Below are 17,497 nucleotides of genomic sequence, written 5' to 3'. Positions count from 1 at the left end.
AGGATTTTGCACACTTTCTTAAAGAGGCATCATTGCTCTGTTTATTTTATGTTCCTCTTCTACTGGTTTTGCACCATTCATAGTTTTGTTTTCTGTAGTTTCCTGTTCATGCCTCCAGGATTTTGGCCACTGTGTTCAGAGAGCTGTTAGTTATGAAGCATCCTTAACTTATCCGAACCACTCAGCTGTCAGGATACTCTGTCATGGGTGAAATAGAATTGCTATTCTGTGATTATGGTTAATACTTTCAGTTGCAAGGTATATATATAAATCAATATTTTTCTCTTTCTTCATAGATTTGAAATTGAAATTGAGCCAATTTTTGCCAGTTTGGCATTGTATGATGTTAAGGAAAAGAAAAAGGTCAGTAATAATTTTGCTGGAGACTTCCTTTGTGTGCAGCACGAACTGTCGGCTCAGTTGTAGGGAATAATAGAATTTTTCTGCATTACACTTGCAGCATTTCACTGGAATATTGGATCTGAATTTCTCCCACCTTAGATCAGTGGGAATGCAGATCACTTACCTGAGCTGTTCATAATTTATTTCAGTTTTCTGCCACTGTTTGATCCTGGAACTAAGACCTTGTTAGGCAAGAGGTTTACTTCCATCTGTTGGTAGACGCTCCCAGCTTGGCCAGCCCAATAAACCATTTTACAACTCTTTTAACCCACAAGAGGGTTTGAATATGGTTTGGTGCTTCACTTGTGTTTGGAGTTCTGTCAGCAGATAGGCATTACAGAAGATGCAAGCAAGGCCTGATTTATATACATCTCTTACCATTAGGAAAAAGAAATCAGTCTAGGTTTTCCGTACTCTAACATTTGAAATTAATTGCTGGTCCTGCCCTATCCAATTTCATTAATTTTGAGCAATGAAATAAAAATGCTTTGAAATAGATTGCATTATTGCATCATTTATGACCTTGTATCCCCCAATATTTTTAAATTAAGCATAGAGTGTACATGCATAGATTTGTGTCAGGAAGAAACTTTTGCAAACATTATACTTGTCACCACTGCAAATCTCCATCAGTAAGAAGGCTGTCCATATAGCCAGAGGGAAACATTCTAGCATCCTCTAAAATATTTTGCTTCTGAAGATGTCAACTTGGTTCCAGACAATCAGCTTCCGGTTTATTGCAGTTATTTGCAGTTCCAGTGGAAAAGAATCCAGGGATCTTTATGGGAATATCCATAGTTCTCATGGATGAATTTAACTTGCATAACAACTTCACTATTAGCTTAGTTCATTTGTTTGGCAAAGTAGGCTTCTCTACAGCATCATGAGTATAGATTTATACTTATACATGTATTATTTTGGTGGCATGTTTTTAAACAGGCATAATAAGGTGTGTTAGGACACGTATATATGGCCTGATATTAAATGAGCAGTATAAAAGCATCTCTATTTCTTGCTCTCTCTGTGTGATACTTGTTATTTTTTTGTCTGCTACAAATAGGTATCCTTAGCTGGCATATGCAATGTGAATTACTGTAACATTCCAACATTTTATATTTAGTGAAGATTTGGGAGATTTTTATATATACAAAAAAAACCTAGCTAGCATTTTCTTTCAGATTTCAGAGAATTTCTACTTTGATTTGAATTCTGAGCAAATGAAAAGCATGTTACGTCCTCATGTCCCACCTGCTGCCATATCCACATTGGCCCGGTCAGCCATCTTTTCTATAACATACCCGTCACAAGACGTCTTCCTCGTAATTAAGGTAAGATACTGTGGGGTTTCTTATTTTAACACCTTCCCCCGCAAAATCTTGTTGGTGTAGCTCCATTAATTCATGCCAGTCTGATGACATCATCAGCGGTGGCCTTTTTATCGGTAATTAAACATTTCTGACCCACTCCCTGGGTTCCAGGGCTCCCTCGCATTCTGGGAAAGCCTTTGGGGACCTCAGGACAGAAAAGCTGTGATTGTTGGACATTAAAGACCCCACCCCACCCTGAGAGCAGCAGAACAAAGGGCTCCTTAGGGAGCTTCAGAGGTGGAGGAGGGGGCTGGAATTGGAAACTTGTAATTTGCGATCAAAAGCTCCAGCTCATGAAGTCGTTAGCCTCCTGCATGTGGAGTGTGCCAGCAGGATTTTAGCTGTTAAATACTTATATACTGTATTTTTTTCAAATTATATGGCAGAGTGCCTTATTAACCTATGTAAGTTATTTTTTTAGGATGTTGTGGGGGCCACATTCCTGCAGGATGTTATGATGGCCAACAATTTTCCAGTGCATGGATTCAGACTTGGTGAACATCAGTAGAAATCAGTAGGGTGGATGTTACTACTTTCTTATAGAAAGGCTATTGATTTTATGCAGTCTGGTCTGAGTGTGGCTAAGTCTTGGTCCATGGAAGATGAATGTTGGACAGATGGAAATAGATTAGTGGAAGGAAGGAAGGAAGGAAGGAAGGAAGGAAGGAAGGAAGGAAGGAAGGAAGGAAGGAAGGAAGGAAGGAAGGAAGGAAGGAAGGAAGGAAGGAAGGAAGGAAGGAAAGGGAAAAGGGAAAAGGGAAAAGGGAAAAGGGAAAAGGGAAAAGGGAAAAGGGAAAAGGGAAAAGGGAAAAGGGAAAAGGGAAAAGGGAAAAGGGAAAAGGGAAAAGGGAAAAGGGAAAAGGGAAAAGGGAAAAGGGAAAAGGGAAAGGAAAGGGTTGAATCTTTGATTCCCTTTACTGTAAGCAAAACACAAATAGAAACACAACATAATGGCCAGAATCCTGCTTGGTGGGGCCTATCTACATAACAGCAGTGGCAGATTGGCACTGATTAAAAGTTTCCTTCTGTGGTTTCAGAGTGCATGCAGCTTTATTGGCATGTGTGCATCCCATGCGCACCAGAAATCTCAAAAGGAAGCTTTTTAACAGCTGCAGGCTGCTGCTGCTGCTGTCATTCCATTTTTGCAGGCGGAGCTACATAACATGATTTCAGCCATTTTGTGACTAATTAAATAAAAACAGCAAGTATCTTTATATCATCGTACATTCATCCTGGATGTAGCAAGTTGATGGTAGAAATACTAAAATGTTGAATTTTAAACCTTCCTGAAATTTCCTGGCACATACGGGTCCTGGAATGGCAATATGCTATGGTTTCTATGGTTACTCTCCTAACAATAATTGAAGGAATAATTCCCTCTGCATGCACGTGACTTGTGCCATTTTTGTTAATTTTAGCCTCCTTTGATAGATGCAGCTAAAAGAAAAATACATCTTCATAAAACCGAATTCTAGCTTGCCTCTTTTGATCCGCTTCGTGGACTGGGCCCTGACATTTTCTGCTGAGAGAAGAAAGTTTTGTCCCATGATGTTGTTTTGGTTTTTTTTTTCTCTCTTCCAGTTCTAAGAAATAAGTTTGATTGTTTGTATGTCTCTGGTTGGAGACAAACTGTTTGATAAACAACATTTGCTTAAAAATTTCTTGCCATACTGTTGAGACATTACCAAACCTCAGAAAGTTGCTGGGCGAATAGAGCAGTACTTTAACCTAGGATAACCACTCAGGAGAGTCAAAATGTAATAGAGATCTTTCAAAAGAACTTCTAATGCCCTGGGAAATATGCTAAGATTGAGATTCACATTACATTGTTCCAGATTGCCCAAGCAAGAGGGAAGGCTCATTGGCAGTAGCGTTAAAAGGAGATTGTATTCTCAAATCTTGCACACGTCTCATTGCATAGTTTTTGAAGTCAGAATCTGCATATATTCACAGTACTTGATTTTTACAAGATGAAAGAAAAAGATTAACACCATGCAGCTGAGACCGGTGTCTAACTATAAAAGCTTTCCTTGACACATTAATGCTTGTAAACCCAATGAGATGAGCCTAGCTACCAGCCATTTGCAGAAAATGGTACTCAGATTTTGGTCTGTGAAAAGGAAAAGGACATGAGCAAGGTAAATAAGCCAGAAAAATACCTTGTAATATGTCACATATGGGGATTGCTCATGTACATTTTGCCAGTCGTGATGGTTTTAAAGTCGTTTTTCCTCCTAGTTAGCCACATGTCTACTTTGGACCCAAATCAGAATTTGACAATGTGAAGAATAATTTTTAGAAATGCTTTGGCTTCCAAAGTGCACTTGTACTAGCTTTGATCTAGGGTTGTATTCCAGTTGTCCAGCAACAATAAACAATCACCTCTGGTTTTGCGGTGGGTGGACCTGGGTTCAATGACACTCTGTGCTAGGGGAAAGAGAAGTTAGCCTGAATTGATATCTCCTTCCTCTCCAGTGAAGCTGCTGCAAGGCAGCTACCTGAGGCAAACAAAAATGGCACCAGCTACATTTCCAAAAGCTAGCTGAGCTGGAAGATGACTCTTCATCAGTGACATTGGGACTGTGCCCTATACTAGTGGTTCTTAACCTTTTTGAAAGAATTGCCCTCTTGAGCCATTGAGGAAGTTATCATCGCCCCCCTACCCCAACATAATAGTGGCACGGCGGCGGCACTGAATCCTCTGCCAGCACCAGCTGCTCTGGATCCACCTGCTGGATCCGTTGCCAGCACCACGGCTGTAGCCGCCTTCTCAGGTTTGGCTTGCTATATCGCCCCCCCTTATGTTATTTTGCCCCTGCGTTGGCCCTTTTTGTTCCATCGCCCCCTTGAAAAATGAAATCGTCCCCGGGGGGGGGGCGATATCACCCAGGTTAAGAGCCACTATCCTATACTATACCTCCATACACATCTAGGGCACATCCTCCCCACCACCAATAGATTGACTTATATATTATTTATATGCTACCTTTATCCCCATAGGGGACCCATATCTTGTTGCCTCCTCTTATCATCTGCCTCTTGTTGTCTCATTCTGCCTAATGGTAGATTTGGTCCTGTTCCCCAGATACAATCAGCAGTGACAAATTTGGAAGTCCTCACCTATTGTTTGATCTTTTCAGTTTTGCTAGCGCACATCTATACTGAATACAGGGACCCAGCTTCAGAAATTGCATGTGCAACATCCTTTTCCATAGCAATCAAGAAGGATGCACACAAAACCCACTTCTGTGTTTACATCACTTTGCTAGACTAGGCTGAACGGAGATATTAATGTAGTTAGAATTGGGAAACATTGCTTTTTTTTAATGCTTTTTCCCTTTTTGCTTTTTGTTTGCTGCAGCTAACATTGATATCTTTGAAAGGGCCAAGTTTCTTCTCTTTTGCATCCCAATCTGGTTTTGTTTTGTTTCCCCTATTTTATAAGATGGTGGTGGTGGGGGACCCCCACGGGGCCTGCTAAGGCCTCCGGAGGCCTCGGAAGCGAGCGATGGTGCCTGGGGGAGGCCCCCACGGGGCCTGCTGAGGCCTCCAGAGGCCTCGGAAGCGAGCGATGGTGCCTGGGGGAGGCCCCCACGGGGCCTGCTGAGGCCTCCGGAGGCCTCGGAAGCCAGCGATGGTGCCTGGGGGAGGCCCCCACGGGGCCTGCTGAGGCCTCGGAAGTGAGCGATGGTGGCAGGGGGAGGCCCCCACGGGGCCTGCTGAGGCCTCCGGAGGCCTCGGAAGTGAGCGATGGTGGCAGGGGGAGGCCCCCATGGGGCCTGCTGAGGCCTCCAGAGGCCTTGGAAGCAAGCGATGGTGGTGGGGGGAGGCCCCCACATTGCCTGCTGAGGCCTCCGGAGCCCTCGGAAGCCAGCAATGGTGCCTGGGGGAGGCCCCCACAGGGCCTGCTGAGGCCTCGGAAGTGAGCGATGGTGGCAGGGGGAGACCCCCACGGGGCCTGCTGAGGCCTCCGGTGGCCTCGGAAGCCAGCGATGGTGGCGTGGAGGGGACAGTATTTGCTCCATAAGACGCATACACTTCTCCCCCCACTTGTTTTGGAAGAAAAAGTGCGTCTTATGGTGCAAAAAATACGGTATATACCGTCCCAATAGTGCATGCAGTACTGTATTCTGGCAAGATAAAGCAAACAACATGAAGTTAAAATAAAATACATAATCAATAACAAGCTCAAGATGTGCAAATTATAACTTACAAGCAGAATGTGAGGCATATGAAAAACCCAGGTGGGTAACTGAGAATGTTCTCTCTGAAAAGAAATATTTTCAGTTACCTTTTGAACGTTGGGAGGGAGGTGGGCATAGCTCCACTGGAGTTGGTCCCAGCGTGTTGGTGCCACCACAAAGAAGTCTCTGGTTCAGAGGATTTCTTTGCCTCCCTTGGGGTGGCCACCCAGAAGAACGGTAGACCTGATGGTGCGGGTAGATGACATTGAGAAAAGACGGTTCAACAAGTATAACATAGGAATGAAAGAAATCTAAGTGAACTTTTAAATGACCAAACTTCTGAAGGCTCTCTTCCAGTTTGAAGTTGCTGGTAATAGTTATCATCATTTATTTTTTGACATATAAAACTATATTTCAAGCTTTTTACAAGTGAAGAAACATCAAAACAACAGTCAGTCCAAATCAAGCTAAATCCAAATATCTGCTAATCTATTCTGTGAGTCTCAGCCCAAAAAGTCTCAGAAGTCTCTATGTGGAAAAGCAACAAACACACTGAGGGAGGAATGCAATGTATAGCTGGGGAGGCTTCCTTGGGATGGATTTCCAGAGAACCGACATAGTGAATTAAAATCTGTGGTCTGAGCTCTTCCTGAGCAAAGCTGAATGGATCTTTTATTTGTGACTGAGAAACAAACTAGCATGTGCTTCCAAGTATATACTTGGCTAAAACCTCTCTTTCTCTTTGTATGTTCAATATATGTATATATATTGCTTGTACTTGTTGATTGTGGGCTTGAGTAAGGAGATAAAAACATATTCCATAGTAATCAGTCTGCTCATTTCTGTATTTATGTTTTATGTGCCTCCATCTTCATGGTTATCTGTTTTTTCTTCTCCCCCCCCAACCCCACAGCTGGAAAAGGTATTGCAGCAGGGAGATATTGGGGAGTGTGCAGAGCCGTATATGATTTTAAAAGAAGCAGATACTGCAAAGGTAAGTAGTTTTCTCTAGTTTTGGACACCCATTGGGGGACTTTGTTTTTACCAGAACTGCCTTCCTTAGTCAGTATAGTGTGGTGAACAGTGTGGTGCAGTGAACATGTTCTTAGGCTGTATTCAGTGGGTGGGCACTCTACTACCAGAAGGGGTTTTTCAGTAGAGTGGGAAAAGAGGTTCCCTCAACCCTTTAGAGCAGATTTTAAGGTGAGGAAGTCGGAAGCTGTTGACAAAATCTTCCCATTCTGCTAGGAGATGTCTTCTGTCAGCAGGGTGATCGCTGCTGCATACAACCCCATATGTGTAACTTGCTGAAACCATAGGAAGTCACAAGGGTGGTCTAGATTTGACACCTTGCCTTGCACCCTCTGGGCCTTCATCTGTTGTAGCCAAATGTGGTTTGTCATCACGTCTGAAGCACCCAGTGGTGGTGTGCACTTGACCTCTAGGCCAGAATCAGGTAGCGCAATCAGACAGTTGGTTCAGATTTTGCTTTGAGAGGAATGTACAATCGTTTGGTTGTAGTGACAGACTGGTTTTCTGTGGAAGTAAGCAAATAGGGGACTACAAAGTGAAGTGATTTCTTCCAACAGTATATTATCAAGTGTCAGAGTCATTTACCTTGGGCTTGCTCACATAACTCTTGAGCCAGAAATATCATCATCATCATCATCATCATCATCATCATCATCATCATCATCATTATGATTGTCATTGTCGTTGTCATTGTTATGATGATGATGATGATGATGATGATGATGATGATGATGATGACGACGACGACACCCTTAGGAAGCCCCCAGTGACCATGGAGACTGGAGCATTCTGCCAGGTGTTTTTCAGAAAATAAGTTTAGCTCAAGAATAACACAACAATCTGTGGCCCTTTTAAATCAAGAATAACTTCTTATCCCTCTCTTTTTTCTTCTTTTGTGCACTGCAGCCAAAGAACACCTGGAGTTTGTTAAACTACTATTCTCAGTTTCATTAAAACCAATGTCATCTCTTGGTTTGTATTCTGGAAATGACCGTTTCTTGGTTTGAATGTGATGAGAAAATGTAGTTTAATAGATCCTAGCATTATAAGTGTCACATGAAAGAAGAGTGAAGGGTGTGCAGGTGTAGCACTTATTCTCATTCAAATAAACCATAGGTTTTCTTCTTGTTGATATAAAGGGCCAGCTATCTCTCAGCTATACCATATCTGTCCAAACTTTTTATGGGAATGAAATTGAAGATATTTTGTTAATTTGTCTGAGCTCTTTGCATAGGACTACACTGCAAGAACTTTTAAATAAGTAGCAATGGTAATCTGATCCTGCTTTTCTTTTTCCATTTATTTGGTAGTGGAAGATTATCTCTCCTGCTGCTATCTAGCACCCTGTAATAATTTAGAGATACTTTGAGAATTCCCTGGAGTTCTATTATCACCCCATTTGCACACTTTGCAATTGTCACTTTTACCCACAGGCAGCTGCCTTCATACTGCGACCCATGTTTAAAACACCTTAAAAGGAGGTTTTAAAGGTTTATTGCAGTACTCAGCAGAATAGCAGAAAAGGTCTTTAATTAATGTAAGAACAGATCTCTTGTGACCGTCATGGAACATTTCAGCAAATTGTGCTTCTTATGTTTTTTCTCCACTAACTTTCTATCAGGGATAATCGTGTTCTTTGCTCCATATTAAAAAAAAACTGTTTTAATTGTTGAATGCCCCATAGATGCTCACAGGTTTATCTTATTCTTTATTTTGTATGAACTAAATAGTATCTCATTCAGCAGACACAGTATTGCTGTATCATAAATGTTTTAATTTTGGGAATTGTTCTTTTTTTAAAAAAAAAATCAGAATAAAGAGAAGCTAGAAAAACTAAAAAGCCAATCCGAGCAGTTTTGCCAAAGACTTGGAAAATACCGCATGCCTTTTGCATGGACAGCCATTCATTTAATGAATATAGTCAGCAGTGCTGGAAGTTTGGAGAGGGACTCTGCAGAAGTGGAGATTGCCACGGGAGGTAGGTATTTTAAATATGTTAGATAATTCTAAAGTGCATTTTAATCTTAAAACTAAATTGCATGTGATATTCATGCTTTTAAAAGCATATGCTGAAATGGGCTGGCCCTTCCTTTTTTGAAGGACAGTCCACCCTTGGCATTATTCTGCAGTATAATTTGGATCTGGTTTGATCATCTATGGGAATTTTGTCTTCCAAAAAGAAGTGGCCGGTTTAAATGCACCCTTTTAAAAACATGAATAGCATGGTTCACAAATATTGACTCCTAAGACTGTGGAATAAGTGACTTGTGGAACAATATGGCACTGTATAATTCCCCTACCACCGGGGTGAACAGGAGTGGAGTGTCAGGGACCAATTTCCCAATTGTACCAGCATCTAGCATGAGTTTTCCTACTCGTATTTTATAATATAGAATATGGATCCAGGTAGCTGGTTGGTGGAGATTCAGCTAATTCTGGAGAATTAAGGAGGAGACCATTTTTGCTTGTACCTCCCCCCTGAATTCCCCTGTACTCCTTGAATATCTGTTTCGAGTGATTGAGGAATCCACCAGAACAGTATAAGCAGTGTAAAGGGCTACTTTCTTCTCATTCACAAATGACTCCTGCGAGGAGTCCTTGCTGAATCTCAGTCACTTTATTTCATGAATTGAAGGAGTGCTTCCATTTACAGAATAACCAGTTTGGATGTAACTCAATGTCTGTGGCATCCAACACTGTTTAGATTTAGAGAAAGGATGCCAAGTATAGATCCGTCGGCACTCATCAGAACAATGAAAGAGCCCTGCTGTATTACATCATGGTCCTGTCTTGTCCAGCATTCAGTTCATGCAATAGCTAATCAGCTGCCTGTTCTCACAGTGGCTAATTAGTTCACCAGCAGGACTTGAATGCAGCCGTATCCTCCAGAGGTTGCTGGACTTTAACTCTTATCCACTCTACCCAGAACAGATAATAATGAGATGAGTTGCATTCTAGCAATAGGTGGAGGACTGGACGTTACCTACTCCTGTTGTAAAGCCATAATTATGGTCTTATTATTATTATTTTGGTCATTCTCTTCGGAGTATTTCTGATATAAAATATGGGTCTATCAGCGTTTTTGCCTCCCATTGCCCTCACTAAATCGGGGTGAAATGAAAAGGACAAGCCTGTAATAACAAATAGGTTTATCTTTCAAGGCTTTTACTTGTAAACCATCTGTTATGCTTTCTAAAAACCAAGCTACTAAGTCTGTGAGAGTGTTACAGGCTGATGAACATTTTCCAAAGAAGTGAATTAATCGCTGTGGACTGCACAGCTCATGTGAAACCAATGTTCAGCATCTACCCCCTCCTCCCAAACTACCAACTTCATCATTTTATGTGGCAGGAGAAAAGCATAAATCTTCACATGATGGAGACTTTTATAATAAGAACGAAGCACTGGGGTGCGGCTGCCGTGAGAGGAACAGAAGTATTCAGCTGTGCTTCATGGTTTCCTAATGCCTCAGGAGTATGATTGTCTTAGCATAACCACCTATTCTATCATACTTTCCCCATAATTTCAAACTAGTGTTCCTAAAATAAATGTAGTTTATTTCAATTTTTTTGGTTTATTTTTTTTTCTTCTGCTTTATTAAAGAACGCAAAGGATCTTGGTCAGAGAGGAGAAATTCTAGCATCGTTGGCAGGCGTTCCTTGGAAAGAACCACCAGTGGGGATGAGACTTGCAACTTGACTAACTTTAGGCCGGCTACCCTAACAGTGACAAACTTCTTTAAACAGGTATTACATAGTTTAAGCCCATCGGAACAGTGTGTCACAGTCTCCATTTTAGTTAATGCTTTTGAGATTGACACAGATTGACATTTTTACTTTAGATGGATTAATGTTAACAGCTTCAACAGATGATCTGGGCTAAGATCAAGGCTTAAGGCGTGTCCCTACATGTGTGAATTAGACTTGCTTATTCATTCTGCCGCTATCTTGGCCATTTGTGGCTCCCCTTTTCTGTTTGCCTCAACTGTACTGTCAAAGTCCAGCATAATCAATATGGGTTGAAACTAGTTGTTGGTATTGAGCGACTGTCTGGGGAAAGAATGGGAATCATCTGAAGGTCAGTGAGAACAGACATTTGCAGTTCATGTAAAGGTTACCACTGATAAACCTTCACAGGGTATTTCAGCAGAATCTGTTCATGCTGAACTCACAGTTTTACACTGGAAAGCCAGTGTGCTGTGTGGTTAGGTTGTCAAGCTAAAACTGGTAAGACTTATTCCACTTGATCGGGAAACTTGCTGTGTAAATCTCACCCTGGCACTCTACCTCAGCCTAACTTAATTAAATCAGTAGTTGTGAACATAAAATGGTGGGAGTGGGTTGAGACAGAGAGTCATGTATATTGTCTTGATTTCTTTCAAGGAAAGGTGGGTAATCAGAAAATTCTTTATTCCCTTTCAATTCTAAGCCACTTTTTATCCCAGTGTAGGGACTCAAAGCAGGTGACAAATAGTTAAAAACAGATACAGTGAGAAAAACTCTATTCACTTATCACCTTTTCTGACACAACCTAGCCTTCCACTTTGTTGTGATAGTTTCAACTGGCCCAGGCACACCCTCCATATGTTGAGGAGAGGTCTGAAGTGGAGAACCTGTTGTATGCTAGTAAATGAAACCTGTAATTTGGAAATTGATCCAGTTTCTAAATCACACCAGTAGAAAGGCTAGTGCTTCCTATGTAGTCAGTTCTTACACAAGTTCTATGCAGTTGTGTCTTCTTTCCTCTGAAGTAGGCTCCATTTATTTCCCTGTACAGTGGTACCTCGCAAGACGAATTCCCCAGGCAATGAAAAACTCGCAAGACGGAAGCGTCTTGCGAGTTTTTTGGTGCTCCGCAAGACAAAAATCCTTTCATCTTGTGAGGCACATTTTCCCATAGGAATGCATTGAATTTTAATTAATGCGTTCCTATGGGCAAAAAAACTCTGAAAAAGTCACTTACCAGGTAGGGAGCTGGGGAAGCACCAATGGAGGACTGGTGGGGGTCCCCTGCAACCGTGCTTGCTGCTTTCAGAGGTCCCCCAGCAGTCCTCCGATGGTGCTAGGCAAGCTTTCCCCAGCACCATTTTTGAATTTCCCGCCCTTTTCCCCTGCCTTTTTTGCGTGAGGAGGCTTGCTGAGCACCATCGGAGGCAAGCCTCCGAATGGAAAAAGGCAGGGGAAAAGGGCGGGAAATTCAAAAATAGTTCTGGGGAAGGCTTGCCTAGCACCATCGGAGGACTGCTGGGGGACCTCTGATCATGATCGCAGTTGCGGGGGACCCCCGCCAGTCCGATGGTGCAGGGGAAGCCTCCTAACCTGGTAAGTGACTTTTTCAGAGGTTTTTTTTTGCCCATAGGAATGCATTAATTAAATTTCAGTGCATTCCTATGGGAAAATGTACCTCGCAAGACGAAAATTTCACAAGATGACAGGTCTCGCGAAATGAATTATTTTCGTCTTGCGAGGCACCACTGTAAATATGTATAGAAGTCCATATTTATTCTTAATGTATGTTTATAGATTGCTACTGTCTGAACACACTCTAAATGGAAAAAAATCTCCCTTGAATAGAGTGGATGTATTTCTGAGGAAGTGTATACAAAATTGTGTTTGAGAGAATTCCGAGCTTTTCTGCTTTCCTCCAGGAATTCTGGGGGAGTAGTGTTAGGGAAAAAAACATTCATGGTTGTGCTTTTCAAAAATACTAGAAAAGAGCACTTGTGTCAGTATGGAAATCCCTAATTTCCTATTGAAAGCTTTCCTTTGCCTCTTTTTTACTGGTGCTTAAGCTCATATAGACTTAAAGTCACAAGACTATCCTCCATCCTTCTCCAGGAGCAGAAGTAGGGCAGCTGTGTGGAGTGGCCACAGTGTGATAGAATCAGTAGGCCAGCAAATACAACTTCACTCTTCCCTTCACAGCATGGTGTTTGCATGAAGGAAAACAAATGAGTAGGTCTAATGATATGATTAGATTCAAAGGATATATTATGAGGAAGAGGAAGAGGAAGAAAATACACCATGTTGCTGTAGAAATTCAGGACAGCATTAAATCCGTTCTAATCTAGCAGCTGATTCAGGGATGATTATTTAGAGAGGCATTCCAGAGATTATGCAAGATTAATGTTTCTTGTGTCACCACAACAGCACCAAAAAAGGTGGTCAGTATCTTGACCTACTAACCTGAAATGTTTGGGTTAACAGTCCACTTCTCTTCGGTGGTGATTGTTAGAGGAAGGGGATATCCTGTTTCTGTGAGGACTTAGACATACTGACAGTGGATCAATTCAAAATATTCAGAATCAGCATGGCAGGATTAAAACACTCATATTTTCAAAAAGAAGTTGAAAACTATGTGTTTTTCAACCGAAATTCAAAGCATGTTTAAAAAAAAACCTTTGAGAACACATGTTAAAATTGTGTGTATCCTGCCAATCACACTAACCATCAGCTTGATTCTACATCAAGATTATTTTTGCAACTGTTAAATAATGTGGAAGTTTATTAGAATTATTATTCTTTATAATTTTCTTAACATACAGAGTAACTGCATTTGACCTAAATTCCATATTCCTATTTCAGTCGATTAGCAACTTGGCTATCAGGAAACCAGCAAGAGCTTGTAGAAATGTGGAAAGTGCCCCAACACAGTATGACACAGGGCCATACTGTTGGCCCATCTAACCCAGTTTTGTCAATTCGGACTGGCAGTAGTTTTCCAGTTTTTAAGTAAAGTCTTTCGTACCTATATTTGAAGATTCCTGGTTTACATGGTGATCTCTTTTTCAAGTAGTAAGCCGAACCCTGCAGATCTCCAAAAATAGGATGAGATTAGTGGTGTTCAGGGTGGTACATTGTTCAGTTATAGAGAGCTTCTGCTTTTTTAAAAAATGTATTAATTTGCATCAGTTCAGGTGTGTGAGCTCTTGAACAGATCCAGAAAAGCCACCATTCCACCATACATCGCTCCACCATACACCGTACCCATAAGCAAGACTCATTCATTCTTGATCTTTTTTTTTAAGAGCTAAAGGCAAAGCCAAGCCTCTCAGCTTGCAAAGCTGGCAACACTTTTAAAAAAACAACATTAGGAAGCCAGCGTTCCTGTACTAGGGCACCTAAACAACACCCCCCCCCCCCCAAAAAGCTAATGAGATGAGGAAACCAGAGGAGGAAACAATTGTTACAGCTTGTTAGGCAGTTCTTTTTAACTGTGTCTCTGACAGCAAACAAGGCTTTTCTCTTGTCTCCCTGTTTGGCCACTTAAATTGGATCTGAATTCTAGATGGAGTCTTGTGGTGCAGTAGTTTAACTGCAGTACTGCAGTGAAGATTCTGTTCATGACCTGAGTTTGATCCTGGGCTCATGGAGCTGGCTTGAGGTTAACTCAGCCTTCCATCCTTCCGAGTCAGTAAATTGAATGCCCAGCTCATGGGGTGGGGTGGGAGGGCAGCGGCCAATGTGTAGCTTGCATAACTAAATTGTAAACCACGCAGAGAGAGCTTTAAACACTATGAGGTGTTATATAAGCAGCACACTTAAGGCCCAGAATAGTACTTTGCACTAATGGTCCAGTATACAAATAAAATAAAATAACACATCTTTAATTTTGTCAACAATAGGAAGGTGACCGTCTGAGTGATGAAGACCTGTACAAGTTTCTTGCAGATATGAGAAGGCCGTCTTCTGTTCTGCGGAGGCTAAGGCCTATCACAGGTATTTTGGGTTTGCTTGGAGGTAAAATGCAAGTAAGGACGTGGTGGCGCTGTGGGCTAAACCGCAGAAGCCTGTGCTGCCGTGTTAGAAGACCAGCAGTCGTAAGATCGAATCCACGTGGCGGAGTGAGCTCCCGTCGCTTGTCCCACCTCCCGCCAACCTAGCGGTTCGAAAGCATGTAAATGCGAGTAGATAAATAGGGACCACCTCGGTGGGAAGGTAACAGCGTTCCGTGTCTAAGTCGCACTGGCCATGTGACCATGGAAGATTGTCTTCGGACCAAACGCTGGCTCTATGGCTTGGAAACGGGGATGAGCACCGCCCCCTAGAGTCGAACACGACTGGACAAAAATTGTCAAGGGGAACCTTTACCTTTACCTTTTAAAATGCAGGTAAGGTGTTTGATAGTTTCAGCTAGCTTCAGAATTGTAATAAGTAGGTATGGCTGACAATTATAAAAATGAGTTTTAAAATGTCAACAAGATAAATGAAAGGTGATTGTCCTATATGATGAATTAAACACAATTACCTCTCAGAGTCTTGATCTATTCATACTGTAGACAAAAGAACATATACTAATTAATTTGATTCCACATTCTACTGGGTCCATCAAAGCAAAAATCAGGTTGCAGTTGTTGGTTCAGAATGCATAGAACACATATTAATTTCTGTAACAAGAACTTATTAATAATTCAGAAAACACAGTTTTAATCTTCCTATATTGTGAGATTTTAGCTATTTCTAGAACAATATGTTAATAATTTGTACCCAGCAAAAAAATAAAATAAAACTTCTTCGGTGAAGTTTTCTTTCTGGTCACCTGACAATAATTCTTAGCCATCACAGGCAACCAGGCAAGTAGCTGTTCACAAGGTTAAAAGAAATAATATGATTTCTCTTCACATAGCTCAGCTGAAGATAGACATTTCTCCAGCTCCAGAGAACCCACAGTACTGTTTAACTCCAGAGCTGCTACAAGTGAAACTTTACCCTGACAGCAGAGTACGACCAACAAAAGAGATTCTCGAGTTTCCTTCAAGGGATGTTTATGTTCCAAATACAACATACAGGTAAGAGTGAAAAAATAGACTTTAACTTCAGTGTGTATAATGTATTCATTGGCAAAAATTCTGTTGCTTATTGTGATAAGTCACACTAAAGTCGCCTATTGGAGCAGTGGAGATTTGGTGAGTCAAATCATCCATAAGCTCAACTGGGCCTATTCTTAGTACAACTTAATTCGGCATAGTAAATTGCAGTAAGAGTAGGATCATTGAAAACAGTGGAATGTATGAAGGAGTTCAGTTACCAAATCCCTATTGATTCAGTTTAACCAGGTACAGTATATGAAGTAAATCATGCGGAGACTAATGAGTGCATTTAGGATAATCATTCAATAATCAGTTAATTGCCCAGGCTGTGGATAGCTTAAGAAAAAGTTTTTAGATTGTTTTAGCAGATCATGTGGCGCTCTGCTGGCAGAATGGCAGAATCCAACAGAATTAGGAGACAGGTCTTCTATGAACACCCCCCCCCCCCAAACTGGAGCTGTAAAATTCACTGGTGGCAGTTTTCAGGTGCTACTCCAAGCTACATGAGTGAGAACAGAGGAAAATTCCATTGTGACCACAGCAATCTTGGAATTTGCCCATTGTTGTCCTGTCAGGCTCATAATTAGCCCGAGTCATATCTGATGCTTTCTTGCTTAGTCTTCCATGCCAAATTTATAAAATGTTCTCCAAGAACTCTATTAAATTGCTATTGGATTTAATATATGGGACCACGAGACAACGATTATATTGTACTAACAATGATGAGACCTGATTCATAGACAAGAAGGATCATGGGAAGAGAAATACAGTGGTGCCTCGCTAGACGATTGCCTCGTGAGACGAAAAACCCTCAAGACGATTGGTTTTTGCGATCACTGTGGTACCTCGCAAGACGTTTTTTTCTATGACCATGATTTGCAAGACTTTTTTTGAGACCTATGTATAGGGTTAGGGTTCGCAAATTTTTTTTTCACGAGACGATTTTTGCGGAACGAATTAAAATGTCTTGTGAGGCACCACTGTAGCCTTATTGCCTCCCATCTTATTGTCTGCCCATGTGAATCATACTTTCTTATACATCAAGACTGAACTTTGGGTTGTGTTCCTCTATTATGCGTAATTTACCGCTGGGACAGGACGAGTTTGAAATCAGGGTGATTAAGCCACTCTAAAATTGACTAACTTTCCCTTAGCTGTACAGCAAAATTAATGCATTTTAGAACCCACTGTCAAACAGAACCATATGTAATTAAGCTTGCTCCATATTTATATTATGTATGGAATAGACCAATTTGGAAGGACATGGGCTAGAAAGAGCTTCAGTTTTCAACACTCTATTTACTAGCCTCATACCAAATTCTGAAAATAGCAGAACAGTTTTGTCTAAAACCTGGCTGTTCTTCAGGGAGCAGGCCAGTTGTCTTTCTTCTCAAGGAGAATTTTAATAATCTTCAATGCCAAATCAAGAATAGAGTTTGGAAGGTAATTCCATGTCTTTTTTCAACTATGTATATTTTTAGGGGTTAGGGCAGAAGGAAAATAATTGTGGTCAGCCAACCATTAGCGAATGTGCAATAAATCAATGCAGGTAAAAGTCTTAGCAAGGACACCACACTACCAAATAATATATGTATAGTACAGTAAAAAAAGACTCTTTCCAGGGACTCTTCTAGAACCCGGATGCTTGCAGTCCCCCCCCCCCCCGAAATGGTATTGAGCCATGAGTGGGCAGTGGGGATCAT

General features: G+C 41.4%; 1 protein-coding gene across 12 annotated transcripts in view; it reads left to right on the top strand.

Annotated features, from left to right (window-relative positions):
* Positions 1 to 17,497, top strand: part of DOCK7 (dedicator of cytokinesis 7) — a 157,008-nt gene that overhangs the window by 46,319 nt on the left and 93,192 nt on the right. For all 12 annotated transcript variants that reach the window (XR_013544958.1, XR_013544959.1, XM_072997730.2 and 9 more), the window contains exons 8-14: positions 297 to 363; positions 1,581 to 1,730; positions 6,867 to 6,947; positions 8,798 to 8,963; positions 10,589 to 10,731; positions 14,610 to 14,703; positions 15,611 to 15,773. Coding sequence is in view for 10 of the 12 variants with exons in the window: in XM_072997730.2 (XP_072853831.1) it covers positions 297 to 363; positions 1,581 to 1,730; positions 6,867 to 6,947; positions 8,798 to 8,963; positions 10,589 to 10,731; positions 14,610 to 14,703; positions 15,611 to 15,773 (864 nt within the window). In the remaining 2 variants the exon portion in view is untranslated. The remainder of the gene's footprint in view (positions 1 to 296; positions 364 to 1,580; positions 1,731 to 6,866; positions 6,948 to 8,797; positions 8,964 to 10,588; positions 10,732 to 14,609; positions 14,704 to 15,610; positions 15,774 to 17,497) is intronic.

Source organism: Pogona vitticeps, chromosome 4, assembly GCF_051106095.1.
Source record: "Pogona vitticeps strain Pit_001003342236 chromosome 4, PviZW2.1, whole genome shotgun sequence".
Classification (NCBI taxonomy): Eukaryota; Metazoa; Chordata; class Lepidosauria; order Squamata; family Agamidae; genus Pogona; species Pogona vitticeps.
The sequence above is the reverse complement of the archived record's forward strand: the minus strand, read 5'-3'. Positions and strand labels throughout refer to the sequence as shown.